Here is a 14,900-nt window from a genome sequence, read left to right on the forward strand (position 1 = left end):
AGTTCCATTGGCAGCCATACATGCTTCGCTGATGAGGTGGTATGTTTTGGATCATGAGCAGTTCCTTTCCTTCTGCATACTCTTCTCTTCCCATCACTCTGGTACAAGTTGATCTTTGTCTCATCTGTCCATAGGATGTTGTTCTGGAACTGTAATGGCTTTTATAGATGTTGTTTGGCAAACTCTAATCTGGTCTTCCTGTTTTTGAGGCTCACCAATGGTTTACATCTTGTGGTGAACCCTCTATATTCACTCTTGTGAAGTCTTCTCTTGATTGTTGACTTTGACACATACCTCCTGGAGAGTGTTCTTGATTTGGCCAACTGTTGTGAAGGGGTTTTTCTTCACCAGGGAAATAATTCTTCTGTCATCCACCAGTTGTTTTCCGTGGTCTTCCGGGTCTTTTGGTGTTGCTGAGCTCTCCAATGCGTTCTCTCTTTTTAAGAATGTTCCAAACAGTTGATTTGGCCACACCTAATGTTTTTGCTATCTCTCTGATGGATTTGTTTTGATTTTTCAGCCTAATGATGGCTTGCTTCACTGATAGTGACAGCTCTTTGGATCTCATATTGAGAGTCGACAGCAACTGATTCCAAATGCAAATGTCACACCTAGAATCAACTCCAGACCTTTTACCTGCTTAATTGATAATGAAATAATGAGGGAATAGCCCACACCTGTCCATGAAATAGCTTTTGAGTTGATAGTCCCATTACTTTTGGCCCCTTAAAAAGTGGGAGGCACATATAGAAACCGTTGTAATTCCTACACCGTTCACCAGATTTTGATGAAATTACCCTCAAATTAAATCTGAAAGTCTGCAGGTAAAGCACATCTTGTTTGTTTCATTTCAAAGCCATTGTGGTGGTGAATAGAGGACAAAATATGAAAATTCTGTCAATGTCCCAATATTTATGCACCTGACTGTATGTTGCTGGTGTTGAACATAAGAAAATTTTATATAGAATTCAAAAATATATATATAGTCAGTAAACCGGCGCTCCATAAACAACTTAGGTATACTTGCCTAGGTGTCTTCCAGAGTAAACCAAACTCCTTTATAATGTATGCAAGTCGGCACTCCAAGGACTCAAACAAGGAATAAACGACAAGTGGTGTCAAGTTTATATATTATATAAAAAGATTAAATTCTATATACGAGTAAGAGGGGTTTAGTTGAGTCATACGCAACTCCGGCATATCTCCACATGTGACTGAAAGATTGTAACTGGGTATAACAGAATGTCTGCAAATAAACAAAGTTCAGAGAGTGCAGGTCAACAGCAGATCTATGCAGAGTTGTGAATCCGAATAAATACATCCTATTTTGTTACACAGAGATAGAGCTAGTGCCATTGTGCTCTAATAATTATGATAGCGATAAAACCAAGAATATGGATAGGGGCAGGGCAGTGGCATAGCATACAACTCTGCATATCTACACATTTAGTTGTGTCTTTGCAAAGTGAGTGTTAAGGTGGGTACACATCTGACAGATGGGGTAGGGGGTAGGTAGGGGGCGTGACCTAATCACGGAAGGCATGGTCATGCCCCCTTAAAAAAAAAATTGCGGCGCTGGGGTGGGTGGCGCTGTGTGCCCCTCAGCCCAGCGCACAGCCAATGGGTGGCGCGAGCAGCGTGATCGCTCCCCCCTTTGGCATAGGAGACTGCTTGGGATGTTGCTTTGCAGCTTCGGACAGTCTCCCAGTGCAGCCCAGCACACAGCAGCGTGTGCTGGGCTGCTGTGGATGGGGAGCTGTGCTGGACCCGGGTAAGTAGTACCCGCTTGCCCCTCCTCCCATCTCTGCACCCCTATGTACGGGCGATCGGCTGATCGCCCGTACACACTTGCCGATGGACAGATATGTCTGCAGACATATCTGTTCATTGGCTGTGCAGCACAGCCAATGCAATATATCTGTGAACAACATTGTTCACAGACATATCGTCTTTACACACTGGCCGACAGGGGCACGATATATTGGATGATCAATTGATTGTCCAATATATCGGCCAGTGTGTACCCAGCTTAATTGTGGACGACTTGCATTAAACTCTGCATCGACCTCAAATGTTTAAACATTAGGATTTATTTTTCACTGATTTATATAGACTGGATATAGGATTTCTGAGGACTGTCGATAGGTTTTCTTCCACCACTCTAATTAAATGTCCAGCATAAATCAATTGATTTTTCTTCTCCCTAATATTTCCTCCTTGGTGGGCAGAGAGTGATATTGCACCCACTGGGATAGGCATCAGGGAGATTGCTAGACTCTCAGGTAGTCAGGTTGATCATCCACTATTATATGGGGTATCCCTGACATACAGGTATGTTTTTCAGGCTGCAGTTTGTCTCCAAGGTGTGTATGCAAATAGCAAGCAGTGCGGGGCTCACAAGCAGTGCGGGGCTCACAAGCAGTGGGCCTCCTTAGCTCCCCTGTGGGCCTGTTCAAGCTTAAGAACGACGGCAATGGTGGGGGCTAGGTGCAGGTATTGCCATTGCTATTATGACTGTACCACCTGTGTTCTAAAAATAAAAGATGGACTTGCTTCATTTCAAACGTGATCAGATCAGAGTGCATACTGAAGTGAGTCTGCCACATTTCACTATGGGCCTGAATCCTTGATTTACACTACACAACTGCATACTGTCATGGGTCACAGTTACTAAGATAAGCTAATGTCTTCCAAAGCATAGCCGAATATAGGGACGCCCACTGCTGCCTTCTCATATCCATCCGATGACGTGCAACAGCATAAACATCGGTACTATCAATGCACATCGGCCAGTTATGAAGCTCCTACGTCAAGTCTGACCAGCCGCAAAAACTGCAGCTCTCCTGACATGCAGAGAGCTCTCATGTTGCAAAGGAGAACGCAACGGCTAATTTATGCACGCGTATGAAACGGCGTTTAAACATACATGCCTGCGTTCTTCTAACCACCCTCGTTACCACCCCCATACACTGACTACCTGTCATTTTGCGAGTGGTTCCTCTATATGGCCATAATCGCATCGCAATCGTTACGCATGCACAGTGCAGCATTCACACATACGCAATAGCAAACAATCACTTCATCTATGACAACTGCGGCATTGCATCTGTCTCTAAATCAGGCCCTCTGTACACAATGTCGAAATATACGCAGTTGAGTGATTATCAGAGTTAGCCGCAATGCACGGTGATTGAATTGCTTTCAAATATGACGATGTAGTAAGGATTTATTCGCAAGTAATTGACAGACAGGCAGTTTTGTGGCAAGTAACGGAGTGGCGGCAATAACTTGGATGGGTCGTGACCGTTTTTGGGGCGTGTATCTGCCTACATCTGTAATCCCATATGCAGAAAATATGGCGTCAGCGGCCATTCTGCACGACCATAGGATTACTGAGATGGTCAATTATCAAAGGATCTGTGATTACCCTGCGCTTCTGTACACACTTGATTGGATCTATGATGCCGCCGGTAGACCTCTCAATACATTTCCGGGGGGTTGCATGCATTAGCATATTTTCGCACAGCAGCTGCGCACAGGATAGCATCTACGATGCATTAGCATTAACCACCAAAGGTACAAATGCATCCCACTAAAAGTATAGAATGAGGCGTGGTTTACACCACTTCTGAGCAGATGGAAGAATCGGGTCTCTATGCCCATCAGCTTTTTTCCATTTGGGTGCAAAAATCACCTGTCTGTATTAAGCTAAGCATCCTCTGATTTGGCCAACACCTTCCATTGCCAAGTTCACAATTTTGAATCCCGCAAGCACCACCATTTCGGTCTATATAGGCAAGCAGATATCCAGAAAACCAGGTGTACAAGTGTTGTCACAAATAGCACTGTGGATTTGCACAATTGCAAAAGAGCATTTTTTGGAGGTATTCACAATTATATATCAGAAGCAAAAGACATTTGTATGAGAAGGGTAATAGGGGGATTCAGTTTCAATAGAGGGCAACTGGTAAATATGATATTGCCTACAGCTGGCGACATTTTATAATAGTTTCAGGGGAAACTATGCTGTGGTTGGAGATGATAATCCTAAACCCATCACATATGCAAACCTGTCAGCAGACCACTAAATCCCTGTTAAGTTTACTAAATTTCATTAAAACATAGTTTATGTCAATAATTATTAGCCTCTAAAGTCCAGAGAAAAGGGTGAATGATGAGAGGGGATTAAGGGAATCATGAGTCAAATAAATGACATACTATTACATTAAATAGAAGGTAAAAATGACCCTGTCCAAATGAGTTTACAGTCTAAAGCTGGGTACACATTTAACGATGTGTACCCAGCCAACCTATTGTGCGACGGGACCTGGCGAGGGTCCCAGTATCAGCAAGTGCATGCACACTTGCCAATGTCAGGAGCGACATCGCGACGATGGGGGCTGCTTTCAGAAGCATGGCCCTAGCTGACGATGTCGCCCAGATGGGACAACATATCGTCTAGTATGTACCGGCCATAAGAGGTGTGGGGAACTGCAATTAGCATACAGAAAAAAGGAATTGTATTGTGCTAATCACCAGTAATGTAGATGTGGGACTTGTCAGGGAAAAAAACTTTCAATCCTGCGACCTTACCTGGAAATTGGAACATCTCCTACAATGGAAGAAAACAAGGTACAGTAAGTAAAAATGTTGTTTAAAAATACCTAATGACAAACACTTTAAAAATACAGAATTATCAGGTTTTTAAACTAATGAAACAAATATTGGTGTTATTTTAAACTACTGTATGCCAATACCACCTGGAGGTAAATGAAGAAAAGCAGCCATAAAAAAATAGACCAAGTTATACTTTATTTAGTCTTTATATAAACATAACTAAAGTTTTTTCTTTTCTTTTTATTCTTTTTATGGGCGGGGGTGGAGGATTTAAAATAAAATAGAAAAGCAAAAATACAGCGCATATTGAAACAATTTTTATTGTTACTTTTTTTGTATTGTAATATTTAGGATATATGGGAGAATTCTCTTTCAAATTAGAAATGCATCTGTATTTATTTTTTGTAATATGCACATACTTTAGTATACTACAATATGATTTTATATAAGTGTCTCTGTGTGTGCCCAGTCTATAAAGGAGCAGTGAGACATACAGTATGCGATGAGGATCGTAGAAGGTGGACAAGACATAAAAATGCTAAAGACAAAAGTATTTATAACCAGTAATCCAGGTGCTACAAAATTTCTTTTGCATGTAGCTGTTTCAACAAGCCCAGAATGAATTACATCACTTCCTAAACACACACATGAATATATCTCCTAGATGAGAAAAAGTTCACAGATAAATTGAAAGGAAACAGGAAATGTTGAAGCTGCCTTGAGAAAGACTTGCAGACAAATAAAAGAAAGTACAGAGGATCAGGGATCAGAATTGGACAGTGATATGCAGAGAAACATTTGCAGTATTTCCTTTGCCCTCTTACTTTCTGCTGGAGTATTCAATGATGGTAAGTGCTTGTGCAGTCTCATTGTGTAGACCTATGTCTTAACCTGTGGGGACTGGCAGATTGCTTAAACAGAATTTAATTAGGTTTCCAGACTATACATTTACATGTGGGATTGTTCTTCTAAACATTCTCTGTAAACAGTTAAAACAAAACTGTATCAGTATAGTATTTTTACCAAAGCACACTTCCTCCCTGCCTCCCTACTTGGAAGCACTGGTAGTAGGGAGGGGCACATATATTAGGTTTACATGTGTGTCAGGACACTTGTGGGTCACAGATACAAATATGTCAAAATTGTATGTGATTTGCAAATGGTGCCCCTGTTCTAAATATATTTAATTTTATTTTATTTTGGAGCAATTTAATACATTTAAATGTCAATGTCCTGTTAAGGACAGTGTTACAAGGCTCTTTGTATGACTGTGTTTTTAAACATACAATCATACATATTTTAATCTTAATTTACTGACCAATAACAATCATTGCAATATCCTGTATAAATTTCATATAGCCACTCCAGCCACACAAAGCATTAGTGGGCTATTATCCTAATATTGATATGTCTTATCCAAATTAATTTGTTCCAGTGCTTTAAAAATATAAAATTAAGGATCTTTCTTGTTGACTGTGTGTTAAATTCGCAATGTAACATTTTTAATAACCTTTGATCTCCTTTTCCCTGCACTCATTTACGGGATGCAATCAGGAAGCCGACGGTCGAAATGCCGACCGTCGGCTTCCCGACTGTCTGATCCCGGTAGAGGTCTAATGATAGACGTTGAAATCCCGACGCCTATCAATATCCCTACAGCGGGAGCCCAGCGCCCGGCATACCGAACAAAGGTAAGGCAGGCGCGGACAGCTGCGGGGGGAACTTAGGGGTAGGTACCCCCCGGGAGAGCTAGGGTTAGGCTAGGGGAAGGGGGGGTTAGGGTTAGGCACCCCTGGGGGGAGGTTAGGGATAGGCACCTCCTCAAGAGACTTAGGTTTAGGCTGCGGGGAGGAAGGGGGTTAGGGTTAGGCACTGGGGGGGCTGTAATAAATACTGATACCCTCATTTACATGCAGTACACTCACATAGGTAGTGGTAAGTGTAAATATAAGTAGTGTCGTTTTTGTGTGTGGATTAAGAAACATAAATATTGGTGCTAGTTCTACTTTAATGTCTACATGCAATATTATCACCATTTTAAGTGTAATAGCAGTTGATTTATATCTAGTTAAAGCTGATAAGCATGTCTTCACATTTATATGTTGCCAGTCTACTGAATATATACATACTATATATATAATACATGCAACAATGTCTATGGGCCTGATTCAGCAAGGACTGCAGTTGCTAATACGCAGGCAATCGGACAATTGTTGCATTCTGCGCATGCATATACATTGCAGTGCGCGTGCATGAACTGGAAACTGCGATTGGGATTGGCAGTGATTACGCAGACCCATCGCAGAGTGATTGACAGGAAGCGCCGTTTGTGGGTGGTGACGGGGGGCGGTCGGAGAAACGCCAGCATGTCAGTGCATTTCAACGCCATTGCAGGGGCATGCATAATTAGCCACTGCAAATCCGTATGCAGCTTGAGGCCTCATAGCTTGTGATGAAGTAAGCAATTTCTGAGTAATGTGCAAGTGTGCATGAAGGTGCGATGGTTCTTGATTGTACCAATGTTTTTGCAGTCTTGCTAAACATTAGGAATGTGTGTATTTCTGTAGTGATTACACTACACTTCCTGGCGCTGGTTTTATATAATAAATAATATTTTGTACACCACCAGCTGCAAGTAAAGGGTCTAGTTAGGACCCAAAAAATGTCAAAAATGAAAAGGTCTTTTATTTACTGTGCATAGTGGTATGCAAATAACATTTGATAATCAAATTGATACACAGATCTGGTGTTTGCTTGCTAATAATACACAGGAGGCTTACACATATAAAATTAAAATAGTTTAATCAAATCTGGATAATAGACACCTAAATTGAATACAATTCTATAATCACATTGGTATAAAAGAATATAGATTCTAGTGCAATAAATAGCCTGGTGAAATAGTATATTGAACTTGTATGCATACAAAGCTAGTCAATTCTCACTCTTGGGATAAATAAATTGATGTTCCCAACTAAAATGCAACAATGTTAATGTGGTAAAAAGCAAATGAGTTGCAATAAAAACAAAAATGTAGCAACAATATTGTTCTCACAAATCAGCCTGTGAATAATACTCCGCAGCAGTGAGTAATCAACTGGTGCCCCAGTGATACTCACAATGTCTCTGCCTTTGAATAATAGGTTACCTCGATCCAATAGCCATCCTATAACTTCTGGTACTGGTTCACTCACATCTAATTTGTCACATTTTGTAGATGCTCACTTACAGAATCACGTCACTAATTTACAATCTCACATCAAAGATCACATCAAAGATACTAAACATATATTGCAAAAAGTCTCTGAAATGCGCTGGACAAGAGGTGGGGTGGGGGTTTCTCACCCTTGATGTCCAGGCACTTTATACTAACATTCCACATCAAGCAGGTATTGAATCAGTAAGATACTATCTGGAAACTGATGTCAACTTGGTAGTAGAACGACGGGAATTTTCTTTTTAGGCCATTTTGTTCATCCTAACACACAATTATTTTCTTTTTGACAACAATTATTATTTACAAGCACTTGGAATGGCCATGGGGACCAGGTACGCACCTAGTTTTGCGAACCTCTACATGGGCCGCCTTGAAGAACAACTTATATGGGCGGGTCCATTTAGAGAGAACCTGATCCTTTATGGCTGTTTTATTGATGATTTGTTTATTATATGGGAAGGGGGTCACTCACGAGCACTGGAGTTTGTCAATTATTTAAACACCAACACGTTTAATCTTTCCTTTGCCCACACTTTTAGTTATGAATCAGTCAATTTTTTAGATATCGCATTCTCAGTACAAGATTATACTATTGTTCCATCTAATTATATAAAACCTGTTGGAGCAAATAATTATTTGCACTACCAAAGTGGTCACTACAGACCGTGGATTAAGAACATCCCAAAAAAATCAAATTCTGAGACTTAGGCGCAATTGTGCTAGAGATGATGATTTTCTTTTACAAATGGGGAAGATGATCATCCATTTCAGAAGGAGAGGTTATCCAGAACAATTGTTGGAAAACGCAAAAGATGATGCTCAATCGATCAATAGATCGAATCTCCTTAAAAAGGAAAAGAAAAAAGGAAACAACATGTATAGTAAAAGGGATGAGGACGGCAGTGTCAAAGTATTTTTATTGCAATTTAAATTGGATATAATTATTATTTAGAATTATATTTATTATTATTTATAGTTAGAATTTGTATTATTTACTTGGTTAATTTTTATTTGCTATATTTTTAGTTTGTATATTATTAATGAATATCAGTTTATTATAAACATTTTAATGTGATTATAAATATAGATATTTTCATGAGATTGTAGTATTCTAACTAGAGTGCTAATGCACAATAGAATGGATTCAGGTGCAATACATTAAACAGTCAATTAAGGTGATTTGGGAGAAATATAAGGAGACAGTATGGACTTGAGTCTCCAGTCTTGAGAAAGTCCCGGTAATCGACGGGACGAAACGGGTTGGCCCTTGTCCTCCTATCACGCATCACTCCAGATCAGCCTGTTGCCGGTTATTCGATCCGGTCACCCGATCCAGCCTTGGCTCACATGATTCACACCGACGGTGCTGAGCCTACTATTTCCCCATTGCTGCGGACCATTATATCCTGCACGGACACATTGCAGGATCACCAGCGGCACTTGCCGCCTTACTACTGTAGCTGATTTCAGCCACGATTACCGGCTGCCTGCTCCTGGTCGGACGCTGTCCTCCAGTCCACGTGAATGCTGGTTGTCAGAAACTGCTTATTATTACCGCGTCCACCTCCTCCAGTGATACCAGCTACCCGCTCCTGTCACGGACATTCCCCTTGGTCCACAGGATCAATTACCACAGCGGCATTGATTATTGTTCATACACAGAGGAAGGTACCAGGATTTGGATACTTTGTGGGGCCGTGTCCATTGCAGTGAATTGAGATCCACAGGTGGAAACCTGCATGGCTATTGTATCGAGGTAACCTATTATTCAAAGGCAGAGACATTGTGAGTATCACTGGGATGCCAGTTGATTACTCACTGCTGCGGAGTATTATTCACAGGCTGATTTGTGAGAACAATATTGTTGCTACATTTTTGTTTTTATTGCAACTCATTTGCTTTTTACCACAGTAAGAGAGTAACATTGTTGCATTTTAGTTGGGAACATCAATCTATTTATCCCAAGAGTGAGTTGACTAGCTTTGTATGCATACAAGTTCAATATACTATTTCACCGGGCTATTTATTGCACTAGAATCTATATTCTTTTTATACCAATGTGATTATAGAATTGTATTCAGTTTAGATGTCTATTATCCAGATTTGATTAAACTATTTTAGTTTTATATGTGTAAGCCTCCTGTGTATTATTAGCAAGCAAACACCAGATCTGTGTATCAATTTGATTATCAAATGTTATTTGCATACCACTATGCACAGTAAACAAAAAAGACCTTTTCATATTACGAATGTGTGTGTAAGATAAGTGGGCGTCCTTATGTATTGCGGCGGCATTGCGATTGCAATGGATTAGCAGACTATCGCAGTTGAACTGCGTGCGTAATCGCTATTGCATTCACAGTTGCGATCCGTAATGAATCAGGCCCTATGTACGAGTTTAAAGCTTTGACTTATGCTGAGCATACACTAGCAGACATTTTATCTGGCAGCCTGACACCATGCAGATATCACAGGCATATACTGGGCTCTATTTATTAACATTATTTTTACTAAAAGAAAGTGAAAAAGGGTGTTTTCACACCCTTTTCACATTATTTTAGTATCACCTATAGTTATTACAGGGCAATTGGAGTAGAATTCGTAAAATTCTACTCCAACCCCTAAGTATCACTTATTTTTAGTAAGCAGATTGCATTTCCCATAATTGTAATGGGAAATGTGATCCGACCAAAGTTACTAAAAATAAATTGTAAAAAAATACCGGGGAAAGCCCTGTGAGGTGGCGTTATCCAGGGTCTCCCCCGGTTACCGGACTCCTACTCTGCTCTAACAGGGAGAGCAGAGCTGGGAATTGGTCCCTGTGATCAGCTGTGTGGTCTAAACAGACCGCAAGCTGATTACTGTAAAAAAAAGAAAAAAAAAAATTTTTTTACTTACCTGACTCCAATGACCAGTGATCGGGCCTCCGGTGATGTCTCCCCTCTGGTCAGCTGGTCTCCCATAGTGCACTGCGGCCCGATCATCAGGTGATCGGGTCCCAGTGCAGTATGGGAGATCACCTGATCGGAGGCATGGAGGACATCACCGGAGACCCGGATCATGCAGGTAAGTGTAATTAAGGGACAGGGGGGTCGCGGGGGGTGGGGCTTAGTGCCATGGGCGGAGCTTACTGCCTGGGGGGGTGTAACAGTGGCGGCCGGTCGGCGCATGCGCGGGCACTTTGTTACGGTATTTTTTGGGACAATACTGTGACTAGTGTGCGGAGGGGATTCGCAGGGACAGAGCTTTATCACAAGCTCTGTCCCTGCAAGGGATTTGTAGTAAATCCCTGTGACATTGCCTGCATTCGCAATGCGAATTCAGTCGATAATATCACACTACAATCTGCATTCAATATGCGGATTGTAGTAAATAGAGCCCACTGTGAGATATCTCAGTGTATTGGCCCCGAACTCTGCGCTCCTCCCCTGGGGAGGAGAAATGTTCCTGTTCGTTCCCTGCGAAGGAACAGGGAAAATGTCCGTGCACCCTTCACCCATATTTTTAATACTTACCACCCCGCTGCTGGAATCTCAGGTCGGCGCCAGTATCAGCTCTTTCAAAATCACCTGGAAAATGGCCGCCAATTTCCCGGGTGTTTTGTGCATGTGTAGTAGGGAAAACACCGGGAAAATGGCCACACGGGCCCCTGGGTCAAGGGGGGGGGCACACGGCACACCCTGCACCCATATCTTTAACACTTAGCACTCTGCTGCTGGAATCTCACATAGGCGCCAGTATCAGCTCTGTCAAAATCGCCTGGAAAATGGCCGCCATTTTCCCGGGCATTTTGCGTATGTACAGTAGGGAGAACACTGGAAAAATGGCCGCGGCGCCATCTTCCCGGTGACCTGCGCATGCGCATTAGACTCTGGACACACTCCAGGTTCGCTTCCCGGGTGACTGGAACATACTTGCCAACTCTCCCTGATTGACAGGGAGACTTCCTGAAATAGTAGCAGTCTCCCTGACTCTCTGAAGCGTCTACCAATCTTCCTGATTGCACCTTACCCCCATTGTTTTTTATATATATAACAGCTAAATGGAGTTATATGCATTCAAATGGGATCATTAGTATAATTTCCCTGCATTAGATATAAGGCACAATGATCCCTATGGCTACAGGCATTTTCTGAAAAGTGTCAGTGTGTTTTCAACAAATAGATCTTACTAACTGCTTTGGGGCTTGTTTATATTTTTTTATGATGTAAGTCACTTTTATGACACACTTCTCAGAAGTAGCAGTACAGTCCACTTTACCACCGCGCTCATAGGTGCTGCTTTCACAATCTCCCTGAAATGCTTTTTCAAAAGTAGGCAAGTATGGACTGGACCCGGGTCAAGCCGTTTCCACTTACCAAAATTCAGAATAGAAGCGTGCTCATGTGCAATAACCCGGGATTTTGAGTCTAGTGGAAAAGGGGTATTATAGTCGAGACCCCAGCATTAGAGTACCACAACTTTAGTCACGTCAGGAAAAAGATCCATTATAATTTCACAGCGATTTCCACCTTGTGATAGTATTCTGCTCCTCTTTTCCCCATTGATTTTTCCACTCAAAACTGTTTGAGATTAATGTTTTAATTATTGTTAAAGTAATTTTTTTTCATATCTCATTCAGCCCAGGTTATCCAATTTAGAAAGTTAATTAAGGGACAGAATGGAAGGATAATGAAGAAACAGAATGGAAGGATAATTAAGGGACAGAATGGAAGTATAACATTTGTACATGGTGGAATCTATATATGACCCATTAGGCTGTCACCTGTAAATGATTAAATTATTGAACCACAGTCTTAAACTGGCCATACATCTAAAGGCACCCATACATCAGCAATTGATTGCAGCAATTCTGCAATTTGCAATCGATTGTGTATAAAAAAATCTTTCCCTTTTTCAATCGATTGTGGCAATTCTGCAATCAGTAATCGATTGAAAAAGGGAAAGATTTTTATACACAATCGATGGGGGCCTTAGGTCTTATCTTTCCAACCACCCAACCCCACAATAATACATGGGGGAGAAACAATATCAGTGCACATAACGTGCGCTGATACCACTTCTCCCCCATATCGCCAGGTCATACATCAAAGCGTATGCAGCAAATGTCAATTTCTAGTTAATGTTGTTAAGAATCACTTTTATAAAATAAAAATCATTACTTTGTTTCTGCACCTGTCATAGGTGCATTAATGTTTACAGATGCAGAGACAACCGGGACATTACTGGACAGTACATACCTTCCTTCTACACCTGATACTGACCAAACTCTATTTCCCCCCACTGAGGGGGATTGGAATGACACAGATATTGAAGTGACTGTACCACCTGAAGATTCCCCATTAGATGTAACTACTATCCTGATGTATGCTTCCCCAGCTGTTATATTGGTCCTGCTAATACCACTAATTATTTTTATTGTTATAAAGAAGAGACGGAAAAAGGATAAAGAAGGTAAAATGTATTATAAACTTATTGAATACTTTTGGAGTGTGGTGGCAGATCCTTATGACTTTATGTTGAGATGTGTAACATGCCTGCATAGGAACTGAAAGTTAATCCAACTCACCTGCAACATACTGAGGTGAAGAGAGTGTTGAGACATGCCATAGTAGTTCTATAGAAAGGTTCTGCATGCGTATCTGTGGGATTAAAAAAAATAAGGGAATTTCTTCATTGGCTTTTGGAAATAGTGGGGGGGCAGATGTACTAAGCTCTGGAAAGTGATAAACTGGAGAGTGATAAACTACCAACCAATTAGCTCCTAACTGTCATTTTTGAAACAGCGTCTGTAACATGCCAATTAGGAGCTGAGTGGCTGGTAGTTAATTACTTTCCAATTTAACATTTTCCAGAGCTTAGTACATCTCCACCAGAGAGAGAGGTAGCTGGTTTGTGTATAGTGTGCTGTAACCATATAGGGGTCTATTTACTGAGCAGTGTTAGGAGACAGAGTGAAAAGTGATAAGAAAGTGATAAGGTGCCAGCCAATCAGCTCCCAACTGTCATTTTTCAAACACAGCTTGTGAGAATATAGTTGGGAGCTGATTGGCTGGCACCTTATCACTTTCTTATCATTTTTCACTCTTTCTCCTAACACTGATTAGTAAATAGACCCCATAATGTGTTTCACACCGCTGTTACTCCCAGCGGCACGAGCATGCTGCCGAACACTTAATTTTGGGGCCTACAGGTAGCAGTCATCCATCTCTGCCACCTCACAGATGCAACTCTGAAATCCTCATTGTTATAACACGAGCCCGTATGCCTTCCCCAAGCTTGACACAGCAAAACATTGGAACCACTATAGTCCACCAGTGATATGCAGTCGCGATGCTACAGGGATTCCCCAAAACTGGACCTAAATTTGCTTACAAACAACAGACTGGCATTTGTGGCGCACACACATAACATAACCGAATAGCCGGCATATAGATGTAACTCTATTGTTGCTGGAGTGTGTTATAAAGTGAAGAAAGAGATTACAGATTATTTAATGAAACACATAAAATGAAAACAGAATCTCTTAATGGAGAATCAGACCTAATACCAGAGTCACGCCGCCTCTCTCCAATCCCGGGCTGGCGAGGAGTCAGTCCTGAAGTCCCAGAATGCATCAACACGTTTCGAAGTAGTCTCCTTTCTAAAGGAAAGGTTAATTTCTAACAAAATAAAAGTCTAGTTAAAGGGTAAAGTAATTCTATTTTTAAATAAATAAACAACAAAACAGAAAACCTTGTCCCCATTAATCGCATACCAAAACAAAACATCTCTATCTTATGAAGGACACTTAAAGCTGATAGAGGCAAAACATATTATTTTTTACTGAAACTGGCCACTAATTGTTGTTTTACATATCTCAACCCGTGTTTGAAAGTGGCAATAATGCTGGTAAAATGCTTGCAAGATCAATTCCCCTCCAGTGTTATCCTTGCAATTAATGATCAGTTGGGTTCAAAGCCATAACAGGTCTTAACAGTGCCCTGTGCTGGCCCTACCCCCTTTGTGCATGACATTCTGGCAGCTGTACACACAGCAGGGTGACTGCCTGTAACATCCAAAGGAT

General features: G+C 41.2%; 1 protein-coding gene across 2 annotated transcripts in view; it reads left to right on the forward strand.

Moving 5' to 3' along the window:
- Nucleotides 1–5,313: 5,313 nt before the first annotated feature.
- Nucleotides 5,314–14,900, forward strand: part of TMEM154 (transmembrane protein 154) — a 55,696-nt gene continuing 46,109 nt past the window's right edge. The window contains exons 1-2 of one of the 2 annotated variants that reach the window (XM_088447880.1): nucleotides 5,314–5,465; nucleotides 13,019–13,288. In XM_088447880.1, coding sequence (XP_088304006.1) covers nucleotides 5,402–5,465; nucleotides 13,019–13,288 — 334 coding nt within the window. In that variant the 5' untranslated portion in view covers nucleotides 5,314–5,401. The remainder of the gene's footprint in view (nucleotides 5,466–13,018; nucleotides 13,289–14,900) is intronic. The other variant, XM_088447889.1, reaches the window with a different exon arrangement.

Source organism: Taudactylus pleione, unplaced genomic scaffold, assembly GCF_031769625.1.
Source record: "Taudactylus pleione unplaced genomic scaffold, aTauple2 ptg000021l, whole genome shotgun sequence".
NCBI lineage: Eukaryota > Metazoa > Chordata > Amphibia > Anura > Myobatrachidae > Taudactylus > Taudactylus pleione.